Source organism: Pinus tabuliformis, chromosome 2_1 (genome assembly GCF_031772625.1).
Source record: "Pinus tabuliformis cultivar Carrire ecotype Pingquan chromosome 2_1, CPIR1, whole genome shotgun sequence".
Classification (NCBI taxonomy): domain Eukaryota; kingdom Viridiplantae; phylum Streptophyta; class Pinopsida; order Pinales; family Pinaceae; genus Pinus; species Pinus tabuliformis.
In genome coordinates this window covers 464,875,749-464,893,796 of record NC_142299.1, presented here as the reverse complement: position 1 = coordinate 464,893,796, position 18,048 = coordinate 464,875,749, and the positions used below count along the sequence as shown (strand labels likewise).

General features: G+C 35.5%; 1 protein-coding gene and 1 pseudogene across 4 annotated transcripts in view; both read right to left on the bottom strand.

Moving 5' to 3' along the window:
• Positions 1–18,048, bottom strand: part of LOC149200936 (uncharacterized) — a 124,604-nt gene that overhangs the window by 27,194 nt on the left and 79,362 nt on the right. For all 4 annotated transcript variants that reach the window (XM_089399647.1, XM_089399648.1, XM_089399649.1 and 1 more), the window contains one exon: positions 13,792–13,885. In XM_089399647.1, the coding sequence (XP_089255773.1) occupies positions 13,792–13,885 (94 nt within the window). The remainder of the gene's footprint in view (positions 1–13,791; positions 13,886–18,048) is intronic.
• Positions 5,884–7,775, bottom strand: LOC149200937 (uncharacterized; annotated as a pseudogene).

Below are 18,048 nucleotides of genomic sequence, written 5' to 3'. Positions count from 1 at the left end.
TGAGGATGTACATGCAGGCGGTGACATCAAAGGAACAATACTCGGAACTCGAGCATTGGCACTGCTACTAGATGGTGGGGGTGGCATGGTTGTTGTTGCTTCATCTTCATCTCTCATAAGTTCTGCTTCCAATTCTTCAAGATGTATAATGCCATCCTCCAAAATTTCTTCCTTTGGGTGGTTGTCCCAATTTTATTGTTGGATCCTGATAAACCTGATCACAATAATGACTCAACAACCTCAAGTTGTAGTGCACATAAACCAAGATTTCTGCCCGGTTTTCATTGAGTTTGTTTCTTCTCACATTATGTATGCAGTTGTAGGTGCTTCAACACCTCTTTGCAGAAGAAGTATTTACAACCTATGAGAACTTTTTTTGCCAATTTTGGCAAAAGTCCCATGCCACCATATGCTTCCCACCATGTGAGAGCATCAAATTTGTCTCTAGCTTCCATTGCATGTAAAGAACCAAATAAACCAATGCAACTACAGTATCTACCTAATTCAAGACGCAGATTAGCACACCCCTCCTTGTCAGGTACTAACTTGTCTAATGCTTGCATATATCCTGTAGATACCTCTGAATTTGTATGGGGTTTGACCCTAAACCCACCCCCAAGTGCAGGTTGGCCCAACCAAGATGGAGAGTAGTATTTTGGCATAAGGATATATGCCAAGGCATGTAGTGGACCATTAAGTTTATTCCATCGTGTACACACACGATTGTGAATCAGTGTATACAAGTTGGGATCATCTTTCTGAACAATATTTTTTATTTGCCCCAACATGGTATCCATCTACTCATACACCTCGCCAATCACTAGTTTATCTGTATCTGCAAAATGAATCATGTTATAAATGGACTTGGTGTATCCCAATACTTGCTTCACACGTGCCCAAAACAGACCATCAAGAGCAGTCTTCTCCACATGTTCAAAACCTTGCTTGTCAACTGCATTCATAGCCCTTTCCTTTAATACCTGCAAGTGTGAACTTGATACCATGCTAGTCAATGACTCTCTTACCTTCAAAAGGCACATGAAGGTGAGGTAATAGCTAGCAAATATAGTCTTCACAATCTTCAACAACTCCAATCTTGAGTGACTGCGGAAAAGCCCATGGGTATTGCTATGATTTGTAATAAATTTTATCATTTCTTTGCCTCTCTTGTACAAATCACCAATCCATTTGTATTGTTGGTTTTTGTTCTTAATAATATCATGCATCAAAAGGTTCACTGTGTGAACCAAACACACAGACCAAAATACGTTGGGGTATTTATCCTCAATAATTGCTCTCGTTGCCTTACAACTAGAGACATTATCAGTGATGACTTGGATGATAGTGTATGGCCCAAGAATTTCAATTGTTTCAAGTAATGGTCAGTCTTGAACTTCTCTGAGTAATCATATGCTGAAAGAAAGATGGCACCACTAACAGACACAGCAAGAACACTTATCAATGGCTTTCCTTTTACATTTGTCCATCCATCAGATACAATGGACACCCCATGCTCAGTCCAAGAATTTGTCATTCTATTCAAAGAATGTGATATTTTTGCTTTTTCATGATCAAGTCCAACGATTCTAGCCTTGTCATACCCAGGGCTCTTGTATCTTTAGGGGCATCATTTATGGCAAAAACCATTTCATGCCAATAAGGCGAGTGAAGAACATTGAATGGTATCCCACATGCATAGAGAAATCGGTAAATATTTTAATCCACATCATTCCTACACCCTTCGTCAAGGAAATCTGATATGGTTCTACGCCTTAAAGATATGTTTGTTCCTATGCCTCCATATCCACTGCCATGGGAATATGTTGAAGGAGTTCTTTGTGCATGTTGATGTGATAGTGACCTATGTTCAAAGAAACCCTTTGATTTTTTAGATTTGTATTGGGTATCCTCCTCTTCCCTTGTGTATTTGGCTCTATCTGTTGCTGACACTCTTGCACAAGTTTTGATTCCTATTGGTTTATCTTCATCCCATGGCCTTTTCCCACAAAGGTGCCTTCTAGCACGGGTGTATGAACCTATGTAAGTTTTGTTGCAATGGGGACATTCAAACTTAGTGGTGCAACCCCCTTTCCCTCCTTCAAGCCTAGAAACATATTTTCACAATGGGGTTTGCTCTTGTTTAGTTCTTTGGGCTGAATCATGTTCACTCTCTTCCTCCTCACCAAGGTACTCCTCTCTGAGGTTTTCATCTAATCCACTATAACCCACTTCTTCATCCTCTTCTTCATCATGATCAACCAAGAAGAAGAAAATGCCAAGCCATATAACCATGATGTTTGAACTTTGAAGTTTTGAGTCTGCAAAGAAATGGAGGAATGGGAATGGGAAATAGAGAAATTATTTATTTATTTATTTTGCAATGAACATAAAAAAATAAAAATGCTAGATTAGAGTGTAGATCCTACTCTTTGGCCTTGTTGACCACTACGTGTCAACTACCCATAGCAGTACACCCCCTTTTTCTTCGCAAAAAGGGATAGCGCTTGATCGACATGTCTGTGCCATTCGACAGTCATCGTCGACTTGATCATATTATGTTGTAAACCTAGTCTGCATGTGTGAATTGTAAATAATCTTAAGCAGATATGAGTCATGTATGTAAATTGCCTAGGTGGACCTAATTTTCTAGTGATAATCTACGTTTAGGAAGGTTTTTTGTCTCACCGATCCATGATCGGCAGAGTTTTCCTTCAACCTAACCCCAAAGCCGGAATGGATTTTGTCATTAGAATCTTAGGAGAATCCTAGTGTATTAATCTGCTAAATTATAGTTGTGTCGCAGAACTGGGTGGTTTATGAGGGTCTATGTCAAATGGGTTTTCCCCCCTTGAGATGTAAAGTTGTAAAAGTCATGATGTAAAGTGTCTTGAGGGTTAGAAAATGTTCTAATCCCCTCATAAAGTCCTAAGTCCTAGGTCCTAGGTCATTTTTCCCAAAGGCTAAGTTCGAGGATCCATTTAAAAATAAATTAAAAATTAAAAAATAACTATTAAAAAAAAAAATTTAAATAAAATAAAATAAAAAACTTAAAAATAATAAAATAATATTTTTGAGTAAATAAATTTCAGTTTTTTAATGCATTAAAAATTCGACGGATGAGATTAAGAGATATCTTGATCCTCATCGACGGTTGAGATTAGTTTGACATGGATCACTCGAACTAGTTGTTAGGAAATTTTCCTTTAAATAGGGTGCTAGGGGTCATTTGAGATCAGATTAGATCTGAGAGTCTGGTGCTAAAGAAAGCTCTCTTGTAGTCATTTTTTGTGCTAATAAAGAAAGACTTTGGGGTTAAAAATTTTGTTGGTGTTACTCTTCTGAAAATGTTGTAAGATTGTTTTATTTTTCTGCATAATATTATTTTCAGCCATTGATGATAGCTTAATGAAAATTGATCTAGGCACAGGTATCTTGTCTGATCTTTGGGGTTTGAATGATAGTTTAGATTCTGAAATATAGTGGCAGGTATCTCCATTTGATCTAGGTTTCACTATTGTTTTTCCCCTCTATGTTAATGGTTGATTTTAAGCTGTGCAGGAAATCCTTTTTTTCAGATTACCGGGCGTTAGGGGAAGTTCTCGGCTAAACCAGCCAACTCCCGGATTGTGTTTTCTGAAAGAGCCCAGCCAGTTCTTGATCCCGGGCTAATCATTCGAAATTATTTTTTATGAATGCATGCAGGGCTTTCTGAAGCGTCTTACATTAAAATTAAATTCTGATAATATTACTTTGATTATTGACACATTTGGTTGTTTAAGAGTCGTTAATCTGTAAATATTGTAATTATTTAGCTGATTTAGGGTTTTTTTTTAGTTTTTTGTCTCTGGCATATTTTATTTCTGGGTTTTCTGTTATTGCAGGTTGCAGGGTTTTCTGAAGATTTCCGAGGGTTTGATCAAAGTTATTTTGCTGCTCGGGGTTTATTTTTGTTACAGGAAAAATTCTTTTTTTTTTGGGGGCAGGCTGGATTGCTGCCATATCTCAGCTCCCTGCTTTCAATCTGCAAGATACATCCCATCCCACGCAGTTGCCTTGGTTCCACGTGTACTTGCACACAATCTTTAGCTGCCATCGAACCTGCACATCAGCAAATTCATCGATCCTTAGTCTCCCATCAGCTGATGAGCAAACCAGCAAACCAAATAGCCGTCAAGCAAACGTCCAGCTTACAGCCTTTATTTTCCTCACGCTACCACACTCGCACCACCCTGCGTCTTTCCCATTTGCCCTCCTACGCTGCAACGTTCTCCCTCTTCCGCCATCGTCCAACCTATTGCGTTCATTTTTCATTTACCTTCAGCATCCCCTCTTGCTGTTTGTATGCTGCCACACACCTGCAAAATGCATCAGACCGGTTCACCCTTCCACGCTGCCTCTGTTCAAAACCTACAATGATAAAACAGCAAATCAATAAATCCGCATCACCTGCTAGCGGTTGTCATTGCCATTCCGCAGCTGCTCCCACCGCCGTCCAGAACCTGCCCCTGCAACAGCAAAACACCTGCTTCACATGCTCTGCTTTCAGCCGTCAAGTATCTAGACCTGGTCACCTACGTGTTGCGTCCCATCTGCATCCTCTTTATCCGCCGTAAAAACCTGTACAAGACTGTAAGAATCACGTTTTTTTTTTATTTTTCATGGGCCAAGTAATGCGTTTTTGTATACGGGCCAGGTATTTCATGCGTTTGACGTGCGGTAATCTTAGGCTTAGATTTTCATTTTTGTGATATATGCGTTGAATCGTAATGTTATTTTAGATAGTCGTTTATTTGCATAGTTAGGGATTAACGTAGGTAATATTTTTTTATTTTTTATTTTTTGAATAGATTTAAATTGATCACATTTACTTAGATTTGCGTTTTTTTTGTTAAGTCTATAATTAAATTTCAATGTAAGGTTTTGTTTAAAAAAAAAAGGTGTTAGTTCTTTTATTCTAATTTTAGTCTGGCTTTTAGTTTCATTTAGTTTAATCTTTATTTTTAATTTAGTTAGTTTTGTTTAAAAATTTTAAAATCATAACCAAAAAAAAAAAAGAAAAAAAAAATGTTAAATTTTTTTTCTTTTTAAGCTTTAATTTAGATTTGATTTTTTTTTTTTTGTAGTTTTTAGATTTGATTTAAATTAGATTTTATTTTTCATTTTTTAGGCTTTGTTTTGAGTTTAAAAAATTTTAAATAATAATAATAATTATTATTATTTAGATTTTAATTCTATAGTTTAGTTTAAGTTTTATTTTTATTAATCATAAAAAATAAAAATAAAAAAGTATAAAAATTAGAAATCATAAAAAATATAAAATACAAAAAGACAAACGTTCCTGTTTATTAGACTTTAGTGTCAAGTTTTGTTTTAGTTTTAGTTTAGATTTTATTTTTAAGTTTTGTTTTAAAAAATATAACAATAAAAAATTCATAAAAATTATAAAGCTTTAAAAAAGCATAAAGAAATTGTTTTCTTATAGTTTAGATCTTGATTTAATTTAGTTTAAACTTTAGATTTAATATCATTTAGATTTTTTTATTTAAATGTTTCATTTAGTTTTATCTGAAAAACATAAAAATATATTTTTGGAAATTTTTGCCATATTCAGTCTTAGCTCAAGGATTTATCACTTTTTATTTCTCCTGCTGAGGCTAAAATTTTGATGTGGAATTAATGTTTATCATTTTCATGTGATTTAGCATGCTTGAATGATCATTTTGAAGATTAGCTACATGAATGTGATATTTGGTTAGCGTTTAAAATTACATGGTTGTGTATCGAACTTTATCCTTCGAAGTTTTAAATTGCTAGATTATCGCTAAAGAATTGTGAATTTACTGGATATTGTAGCACTTATATTGTGGGTAGCTGATTCCCGACTGGTAACGGTTGGATTTCAACGTCCGGAGGTTAAAATGCCGTATATACAAAACAAGAAAACGCTTTCTCCGGAAAAATTTATTCAATTTCAAGGGCAATCCATAATATTTAGAGTCTGACGAAGAAAGAGCAGGGTACTGGAGTCCTCTTCCTCCATAAGAGACCAAACGGAGGCAGTTGGCAGGTAACATTTCGAAAAATATAAGACAGACACCTTCAAAATAGCATATACGCCCTAAAGATTCGCGTCCCGTTTTCGGTTCTCGCTGAAACCTTGTTTCTCGCCATTCTTAAAGCACGCACGCACGCCCGTTCCGTGTGCAATCCTGCCAGAACCTCCTTCATCGCCATTGTTGGGGTTTTAACGTGTTGGCATGTTAAGATGTTCTCTCTCGAGGACGGTGATAGAAAATTGTTGGCCGTCCATCTGCCACTGGCCATGAAAATTGCTGTTGAATGTAATTTGATACATGTTCCAGACGAAGAAGCTCATCTTCAGCAGATAAGTGATGCATAAAAAACTTCAGGAACATACTGTCCAGCAGCTGTGGCTGCTGTGGCTGCAGTTTCATGACTGATTGTCTTTAATTCAGGAGTTGTGATGAAATACTCCGATGAAAGAATCCTGTTCAGTCTCTCCCTCAAATTTTTATAAGAAAGAGATGAGTTTGCGTGAATGGGCTGGTCCGAGTCGCATAACCACTGCCTTGCATGATGCACACAAATCTGAAAGGCATCCTTGTGTGAAATAGTTGCATTAGGTGGCCTCGATGTCATAAATGATCCAATCATCGATAATGCATCAAGATCTTCTTCTCGGAGATGATCTGTAGCATCCTCCGTGACATAATCATAGGAAAGACAAGAAATTCTTTCATGCGTTTTTGTCCACATAATTGATGCGAGTCTATTAAGAGAACAGACATTGAATAATTTTGCAAAATACAGAACCTTCAAGAGGTCTGCAACGGCAATTATATCGGGAGCCTCTTTGTCCATTGCAGAGCTCTCCTCGTGGTCCTTTCTAGATTCTTCGGAGCATCCATTTGCCATAATTCCTTTCCCGTCAGAGTCCTCATTATTTAAGCCTCCATCATCGGCGAAGCTGTGTTCTTTATCGGTTACAGAACTGTGTTCTTTATCATTTGTAGAACCGCCGTCTTCATCTGGTCTCTTGAGAACAGAATCCACGAATTCCCTCTCCCGTTCTGCAAGCTCTTCCCTGAGAGCATTACTCAAAGGTTGTTTCAACTTCTCCAATTCATCAATGAGAACTGCTACACCATTTTTTGAGCAGAGAACTTCCTCCTGCTCTTTGTTGATAACCTTTCCGTGTGATTTGTTCTCTTCAATTTGCAGAATCCGATTATACTTTTTACGGAGGGCTCTTATACGCTTGTTTAACAAGCAGACAACAGAACTTTCTTTGTGAAGGGATGAGGAATTCACAGAACCTTCGAGTGTTCCAGGAATTACTTCGGAATTCGCCATAAAAAATACCTATCTCATCAATTGCAAATTTCACCCACTGTTACGCGAAAATATCATCCACTGTTACGCGCCTTTGTGTAAAGCTGGTTCACATCTCTGCAATATCATGAAATTTGAGAAACCGGAGAAATATTTACGTTCTTCTTAGCAGCGAACCAGCATAATTACACAATTAGTCCTTTTAGGGCAAATATTTTTTTTTTCCGCCCTAAACATTGTTTAGGTACGTTTGCCTATTCTTTCCTCCAAAGTTCGCCTTATCTATGCACAGCGCCTCTTCTTTTCTGATAATTTCTTGAAGCTAGCAGATTCTTAAAATAATTGCTGCCGTGCTCTCCTTTTCTGAAATTCTTGCAGTTTCTTCGCCTTTCACATATATGGTAAAATGCTGCGCAAAATTGCGGAGATTGCCGCGTTGCGAAATTCAGGAGAAAACAAATTTACGGCTAATTTACAGAAGATGACTATTTGTGCAGTGAATCGAAGCAACCACAAAATTGCGTAGGGCCTCTGAGGTCGCAGGGTTTGAACGAACGCTCTGATACCATATGTAGTGGCCGTACTAAATAAAGAGCCATTACTGAACTGTGAAACTATAAAGATGGTGAATCTGTGAAACTGTAAAGATGGTGAAACTGTAAAAATTTACCGAACTGTTTGAAATAGTATTAATTGATTTGATGAAGTACTTACCTGGTCTGCTACTGCTGTTGCGATGAGGACGCTGCAGAACTTCTCCAGAGCTCTCGTTACCGAATGACCAAAACCACCCAGCCAAATCGAGTATACCTAGATACTCGATCCAGTATGCTTCTCAACCGATGCATACCGTTCCCCCGTGCCCAGAAACTTCAAAACAAGCAAGGCTCAATAGTTCCGAATCATAACCAGTATGTGTAAATTTCCTCTCCTTCCTCCTCCAACAGCACCCGAATCAGTTTCTTTCCCACTCACAGCAAATACCCTCTCAAGGCAAAGAACACGGACCTCCCTTTTTCTCTTTCGGCCTCTCCTTATGTACCCTTTATTAGCGGTGGTTGCTCCCTCCACCTATGAGCCCACCGCTTCCCTTCTCAATGACACCTCTCAACATGCAGAGTCGTATCTTATCTTCAGGATATTTTAACATGTGCCATTTCACTTTGATTAAAATTTTTATATGTTTAATTAAAAGTCCTAAGTCCTATGTTTAATTATTTGTCCTATGCTTTATTTTGATTTAATTTATCCCTTTAATAATTCATTCACATACTTTATTAAAATTTCTCAAATAGATAATTATATAACCTGATTTTTAAGACTTTACATAATTCTTTACATTTATTTTCTTTATAACCCTTTTTACTTTATACTTTTAAACTTAATATCATTGGTAATCGCTCATTAATCATGAGGCATTAAGTAATATGTGCTGATGGGTGAATGCGACTTTTCTATATGAAGGGGTGTCAGGATATTTAATATTTTAGGTAACTTAGAATATAGTTAATAGTGCAGTGCATGCGATACATGCATATGTAGCTATCATATGCATGCATCGTATGCATGCTAATATTCTCGTGCTCTCTATATTAATGATGGGTCATTACAGATATCTTGCATCGTTCGAGTTATTTGATGATAAATGATTGCTCTACACGGTTTAAATTTCTGCATCATTTAGTAAGTAATCATTTAAACATTAACCCCATAAGGCATTGGTCCATTAAATTAATAAAATCTATTTAGTGCTAGTTTCCTTTCGTGTCTCCCAAACCAACTGATTCACAGTCGGTCATCCATTTTCCTATAGGGTCTACCCCCCTTAGCCGCGGGAGACAGGGTTAAACAGAGAGATCGGGGATCAGGGTGACAGCCCCCGATCTGAGCGTTGTCGTGACGATCTGTGCGACAACATTTTTTGGCGCCGTTGTCGGGGATACTTTATTCTCGGTGTTTCAATGACTTTTTATCATTCATCATTCATCTTTCTATCGTTCGTTTGAGCCGGCAACGCCAACATTTTTTTTTTTGGTGCCGTTGCTGGTGACAAAGATTTTCTGGCCCTGGCGTTTCAACGACATTTATCATTCTTTCATCTTTCGCATATCTCATTTGAGCTGGCAGAGTCAACATTTTTTGGCATCATTTGGATCTTTTCATCACCTTATCTTTCGTCATATCAGCAACTTCTCTTCAATTCGTTTCTTGTTTGGGTGGCGACTCCATTTTCTTATTTTTCCCAGACAAGAAGCCTCCCTCATATCTGCTTATTGGTTGCTTTTTGGATCCTAGAATTAGATTCATTGTTCAAGTGGCGACTCCACTTCTTTCATTTATTAATTTTCTTGAGCAGAGATCTCTTTCTATCATCCATTTGATCCCTTATTATTCATCATGGATTATTTGTTTAAACCATGTCATTTTACCGGTGTTCGCCATGATATTCCAGAGGCGGCCAATTCTAAATTACCTGTGTTCTCGGGTGGTGATTCAGTCGCTGTTAAAAAGCATCTAGGCTGGTTTACTCGAATAATGATCATGTATTGTAGATCTCCTCAGTATAATCATGAAGATGTCAAAATGCGTCTATTTGTCCTTTCTTTAGAAGATGATGCTTTGAATTGGTTTAATAATTGTCCTCAAGATTCCTTCACTTCTTTGCAAGACATTGTCGATGCTTTTAAAGATAGATATGGTATCCAGATAGCTCGCCTTGTGCCTCTAAAATTGTGCAACAGAATGAAAATAATCTTATAAAAGGTCCAGCTATCGATGAAAGATTTCAAGACAATGCTTCATATCAGAATTTGCCATCCACTTGTACCATTGCAGATCATAGTGGAAAAGTAGGAACAAATTGTAAAAACATTGTTGACAATGAAAAGGAAGATCAGAAGCAAATTATACAAGATCTAATGCTGTTGGTAAAAAATATGGAGATTAATCAAACTAATTACGCCAATGATGTGAGAACTTTATGCACCCACTTGGAAAAACGTAATAGGGAGATGGAGATCATGCAAAATCAGCATGCTAAGGAAATTGAGGCCATGAAAACTAATCATGACACAGAAATTAGTTTTATGCAAAGCAAGTTATCAGGCTTAGAGGAAAATATTACGACCATGCAAGCAAATCATAAGGAAGAGATAAACTCTATGCAACATTGCTTAATGACCATAAAGGAAAAAGACGATAAAGTAATAAAAGATATGGGAGCTAATCAGATATGTCTTCAAAAAAAGTTATTGACCATAGAAGAAGATCATGCCAGGGAAATCAATGCCATGAAAGTTGAACATTCTAGCCAGATAAATGCCATTACAATACAGGTACATAAATTTCAACAGCAGATTAAGGATGAGAGAAACTAGGAAACATCAATAGATCAGGAGCCTTCTCATTTGCTGCAACAAGCTCCATCTTATTATGAGGAGGTCATTGGTTCGATTGAAAGGTGGTTAATTGAAGGTGATCCAGATAAAATTAAAAACGATAAAGATCAGATGCAGGATGAAGAAAGACATGTCACACATATCTTACATACTTCATCTAATAGCTTTGAAGCAGAAAGTTCCATGTCATCAGTGATACAGCCTGCCAGGAAGAAAAAGTGCAAAAGAAAGAAAAAGAGAAGAAGATTTGATGCATCAGACGGCCGCGAGCAGCTTGATTTTCGGATAGGAAAAAGTCCTACCATATGTAGAATTGGACATGGCACATCCGACAAGCAGCTGACAGATTTGCCTGAAAGTAGGCAAATGCTCAATATACGCTATATTGAACACATATGATGCCATGGGGCATCCGCTGTATTTCTAACCCTACTACTTGTTTTTTCAGCATTTTCATTTCTGTTTTAGGATTAGATTTATTTTTTTATGTTGTTAGATAGTTAATAAATGAAGAGCTTATATCTTTCATGTTCTTAATGTTATATGATGATTTTTTGGACGGACGCTACATATATTTTGTTGTGTGTTGCATGGATGCAGATTATGGATTCTCACGTTCCTACAGTGCAGCAACGTGTCCCCAAGTGGAGCCAGATGTTGACCACTACGTGTCAACTACCCATAGCAGTACACCCCCTTTTTCTTCGCAAAAAGGGATAGCACTTGATCGACATGTCCGTGCCATTCGACAGTCATCGTCGACTTGATCATATTATGTTGTAAACCCAGTCTACATGTGTGAACTGTAAATAATCTTAAGCAGATATGAGTCATCTATGGAAAGACTAGGTGGACCTAATTTTCTAGTGATAATATACGTTTCGGAAGGTTTTTTGTCCCACCGATCCATGATCGGCAGAGTTTTCCTTCAGCCTAACGCCAAAGCCGGAATGGATTTTGTCATTAGAATCTTAGGAGAATCCTAGTGTATTAATCTGCTAGATTATAATTGTGTCGCAGAATTGGGTGGTTTATGAGGGTCTATGTCAAATGGGTTTTCCCCCCTTGAGATGTAAATTTGTAAAAGTCATGATGTAAAGTGTCTTGAGGGTTAGAAAATGTTCTAATCCCCTCATAAAGTCCTAAGTCATAGGTCCTAGGTCATTTTTCCCAAAGGCTAAGTTTGAGGATCCATTTAAAAATAATTAAAAATTAAAAAAAAAAAAAAAAAAAATATTAAAAAATAACTAAAAAATAAATAAAAATTTAAAATTTAAAAAAATAAAATAAAATAAAAAACTTAAAAATAATAAAATAATATTTTTGAGTAAATAAATTTCAATTTTTAATGCATTAAAAATTCGACGGATGAGATTAAGGGATATCTTGATCCTCATCGACGGTCGAGATTAGTTTGACATGGATCACTCGAACTAGCCGTTGGGAAATTTTCCTTTAAATAGGGTGCTAGGGGTCATTTGAAATCAGATTAGATCTGAGAGTCTGGTGTTAAAGAAAGCTCTCTTGTAGTCATTTTTTGTGCTAATAAAGAAAGACTTTGGGGTCAAAAATCTTGCTGGTGTTACTCTTATGAAAATGCTGTAAGATTGTTTTATTTTTCTACATGATTTTATTTTCAGCCATTGATGATAGCTTAATGAAATATTAATCTAGGCACAGGTTTCTTGTCTGATCTTTGGGGTTTGAATGATAGTTTAGATTCTGAAATATAGTGACAGGTATCTCCATTTGATCTGGGTTTCACTATTGTTTTTCCCCTCCATGTTAATGGTTGATTTTAAGTTGTGCAAGAAATCCTTTTTTTTTCAGATTACCGGGCATTAGGGGAAGTTCTCGGCTGAACCAACCAACTCCCGGATTGTGTTTTCTGAAAGAGCCCAGCCAGTTCTTGATCCCGGGCTAATCATTCGAAATTATTTTATATGAATGCATGCAGGGTTTTCTGAAGCGTCTTACATTAAAATTAAATTCTGATAATATTACTGTGATTATTGACACATTTGACTGTTTAACAACTCTGATAGCAATGTAATGAACGAAGTTAATATACTCATAGGAATACTCTGTTACTAATGTAACAAACAAAGTTCATATACTCAGAGGAATGCTCTAATACCAATGTAACGAACAAAGTTCGTATACATCAGCAGTATGCTCTAATACCAATGTCCATCGTGGGACAGATAATATATTATAAAAGAATATTTGAATACAATCGAAATGATGATTACAATTGAAGGCGAGAGCTTGTTGAAATACCTAGGCAGGTACCTATTCACAAACAGTCATGTCCTTAGAACATGCCTCTTAATACTAACTATTAGTTAATTAATCATTGTTTATGTCTATTATTATTTACATTATTTTTTATATATATTTTATTCATAACACATTTTTCATGACCCAACCCTTGTATTCTACATTTGGAAGTCTTCTTGACTGCTCATACTTAACAATCAATAAAATCCCTATGTCAGCAATTATATGAGTCGTTATATTTTTGTCCAATGTAGGAATTTCATGAATATGATAACATATCATCTTTCAGAAATTTCTTGTGAAGCAAGGAGAAACCTATAGTGTCAGGCTCACCATGTGAAACACAGGCATCTGATAATCCATCCTGAAACCAAAACAAAGAAAATACAATCTAAGCTTAAAGTTGGTAAGGTCTCACAAATAGCCTTTCAATTATCACGTAATATTGTGCTAGCATATTTGAGATTTTGGAGAGAGGTCAGGTGACAGAATAAAGAAAGTCAACAGAAACTGGGGTAAGGTAAATAACTAAAAGTAGTTTTTGGTTACTCATCACTATAATACAACAGGGGGTGAAAAATATAACCGTCAGTGTACTTAATCTAATAATTTAACTAACCCAACATATTAATTTCAGAATTTATTGCCTTGAAAGTGCCTTTGGTATTTCCAAATCTGGAAGTTTAAAAACTTATAAAAGTGGTTCACAGAACAAAATTTATGTTATAAATAATTGCATAGAAGAGAACACGGCGGTTACCTCAAGGCACAGTCCATTATCATTGCAAGCATAAACGGCACTACTTGATGTGAACAAAAATGCACCTTCTCCATTCCATTGCAATGTGGCTGCCCTGCAAGTGAAGCCAGCAGGTTTAGTAGCAAAAATCGTTACCACATAATATCTAATGAGAGTTGTATCTATTTCTCTCAGGAAGCAAAACTCTCTAGTGCTTTTTAAGAATGGAAAAAAATAAAATCATTGCATTCATATCATTCCAGACATTGGTCCTATTTTTTCACAATAAAAATATATCTTAAAACTCATGTAATTGTGTCTATGTTTGCTGTTTAAAACCATAACACAATATCAATGCCTTGTAAGTGACGCTTGGCTACTCATACTACTTGTAATTTTATGCCAAAATCAAGTTACTAATGCAAAGAAACAGGAATTAAGAGGGAGCTCATAGTTCCCTACAATCCCGAACAAAATGGAGTAGCAAAAAGGAAGAATAGAACCATTGAGGAATGCATAAGAACTATGACATTTGATCAAGACCTACCAAAATTCCTATGGGGAGAAGCAGCCATGACAACAGTATACATACAAAATAGAAGTCCTCATAGAATCCTTGATAATATGACACCGAAAGAAGCATTCTCAGGAAGGAAGCCATGTGTAGACCATCTCCAAATATTTGGATGCCCTGCATACATACATGTTCCAAAAGACAAGCGAAAAAAGCTAGACTCTATAAGCATAAACAGTATCTTCGTTGGTTATAGCCTTTCATCAAAGGCTTATAGGATCTACATTAAAGAAGAAAGGTGAATTGAAGTCAACAAGGATGTCATATTTGATGAAAATCTTGCATACAAAAGATCCAAGGATATACGTATTGAATATCTGACTCTGATCACCTTAATGAACAAATTAAGCACTTAATCTCTGTTTTTAAGGATATGGGATACAAGGAGAAGGATATTAAGAAAGCTATAAAAAGCGTTGAAGGAAATGTCCTCTTCAAGGGCACTCAAGAAAATTGCGGGAAAGTTTATCTCCCATTCATTCGAGGAGTTACGGATAAGATCGCCAAGATTTTAAGAAAGAATGACATTTTCACACAGTTTACGACATGTGAAACGATTAAGCAAAGAATGAGGTCTGCAAGGATAACATCGATTAACAACAGCTCAAGGGAGTTTATAAGATTGATTGTTCTTGCGGCAGAGTTATATTAGAGAGACAGGGCAGTCTTTAAAAACAAGACTTAAAGAGCACAGAGCAGATATTAAGAATGGGAGATCGTGCACTTCAGCCCTTGCAGAACACTCCTCGAAAACCAAGCATCATGTTTGTTTGGAGAACGCCAAAATTATCACCAAGGAAGATCATTATCAAAAGAGGAAATCAAAGAGCCACTTGAGATTATGAAATATCCGCATAACCTCAACAGGTATAGTGGGAATGAGATCAATGGAAATTGGTTTCCCCTGATTAGGCATATCAACGCTTCAAGATCTTCTGAGGTATAGTATCTAAGGTAAAACCCTCTCTGCTTACCCTAAATCTCTTTAGAAATATAAATGATATATAAACAATTTAACTAACATCTTAATTAATTCATTAATTAGTTATTCTATTAAAATATATTAATTCAAAATTATTAGTTAAATAATTAATTATTAATGAATGAATGAGTTATTATTAATAATTATTTATTCAAAATAATAATCATTTATTTATTAAGAATAAATAACTGATTATTATTAACAGTTCAATAAATAATTATTAATAATATAAGTTAAATATGAGTAAAAAATTATTAATTTAATTAATTAATAATAATAATTTTTTATTTATTTCAACATATAAAAATAATAATTTATTACTAATTAAGTGAATTAGGTTTCAAGCATTTTTCAATAAATAAATTATTTATTATTAATAATTATCTATTTCAACAAATTAATAAAATTTTATTATTATTATTTATTAAATGAATTAGGTTTCTACCAAAATTTTTATAAAAAATCATTATCATAAATAAATAAATTATTTATTATTAATTAAAAATTAATTATTTATAGTGATTAGTTATTTCATTCAAATTAATTATTATTAATTAGTATCTATTTCAACAATAAATTATTAATTACTTAAATAAATAAATTAAAATATATTAATTGTTTTATTATTTATTTTATATAGTCATTTTATTAATGTTTGTTTTATTTTGGTTTAGTTTTAATATATTTATTTTTAAGAATTAAGAATTAGTCAGATTTTTATTATATTTTGTTCATTCATTAGGTATTTATTTATCTGGTTTTTGGTCGGTAAACTCTTCTCTCGATCTATCACTCACTTTTTGTCCTGAAGATGGATCCCCTTTGGGATTCAAAACGTCGACAAGATGTACATAATATTGTGGATGATCCGAGTCATAATTTTCTTAAAGAAAGCTCTATATGGCTTGAAGCAAGCTCCTAGGTTTTGGTACGCAAGAGTGGATTCCTACCTTTTAAGGATTGGATTTGCCAAAAGTTCTGCAAATGCAAACCTCTACATAAAGATAGTGAAGAACGAACCAGTCATTATACTTTTATATGCGGATGATTTATTTGCTACAAGTGTGGAGCGCAGAATTCTACAATGCAAGAAGATGCCAGTAATTCAATTTGAAATGAAAGATCTAGGACTTATGCATTACTACTTAGGCTTGGAAGTTTGGTAGAAACCCGGTGAGATATATCTTAGTCAAGGAAAGTATATAATCAAGATGTTACAAAAGCTCAGTATGATGGACTCCAAGCCCATGACAACTCCAATGATCACAAATCTAAAAAAGTTGAGAAGTTTTGATTCTAGTCTTGTTGATCCCAAAAGTTACCAAAAGTTGGTTGGCTCCTTGATGTACTTGTTGAACACTAGACTGAATATATGCTTTGTTGTAAATATTCTAAGTCTATTTCAGATGGAACCTCGTCATGATCATAATATATTTATTTTTAAGAATTAAGAATTAAGAATTAGTCGGATTTTTATTATATTCTATTCATTCATTAGGTATTTATTTATCTAGTTTTTGGTCGGTAAACTCTTCCCTCGAATTGTCACTCACTTTTTGTCCTAAAGATGGATCCCCTTTGGGATTTGAAACATCGACAAGATGTACATAATACTATGGATGATCCGAGTCATAATTTTGTTAAAGAAAGCTCTATATGGCTTGAAGCAAGCTCCTAGGTTTTGGTACGCAAGAATGGATGCCTATCTTTTAAGGATTGGATTTGTCAAAAGTTCTTGTAGATGCAAACCTCTACATCAAGATAGTGAAGAATAAACCAGTCATTATACTTTTATATGTGGATGATTTATTTGTTACAAGTGTGGAGCGCAAAATTCGAGAATGCAAGAAGATGCTAGCAGTTGAATTTGAAATGAAAGATCTAGGACTTATGCATTACTACTTGGGCTTGGAAGTTTGGCAGAACCCGATGAGATATATCTTGGTCAAGGAAAGTATATAATCAAGATGTTACAAAAGCTCAGTATGATGGACTCCAAGCCCATGATAACTCCAATGATCACAAATCTAAAAAAAGTTGAGAAGTTTTAATTCTAGTCTTGTTGATCCCACAAGTTACCAAAAGTTGGTTGGCTCCTTGATGTACTTGTTGAACACTAGACCGAATATATGCTTTGTTGTTAATAATCTAAGTCTATTTCAGATGGAACCTCGTCATGATCATTGGATAGCTGCAAAGTGTGAAAATTCTATCACTGCAGCAACTGATTTACTTTTCCTACTTATTTCATCATAAGTTACTCATGAAATTACTTCAACAAACATTAAAATAAATATTGATGCAGATATTACAACGTAACACGAAAACAAAAATATGCACACATTGACACAGTTAATTTGGACTAATGTCCCCGGAAAAACCCAATGTGGGAAAACCGGTGCAGCAAGGGAGGATTTTATTATTCAGCAATTTTCTTGTACAACAGGGTGCCAAACTGGCTTACCCACAGATAGACAAACTTCCAGCACTTTCCTAAACCCAGTGTAGGCCCTACTAACCTCTGTTATAGCCTTAAACCCTCTGTGTCAGCCTACTGAGGCTCTGTGCAGCCTCTCTGGGCTTTTGTGTCACTCCTGCAGCCTCTGCGTGGATGACGCAAGCCCTTTTGGCTCTGTGCAGTCTCTGCTGCCTCTGCGTGGCTTCCTCTGGCTCTGCGTCTGCCTCTTCTGCGCTGATCTCCCATCTCCCTATTCTGTACTTG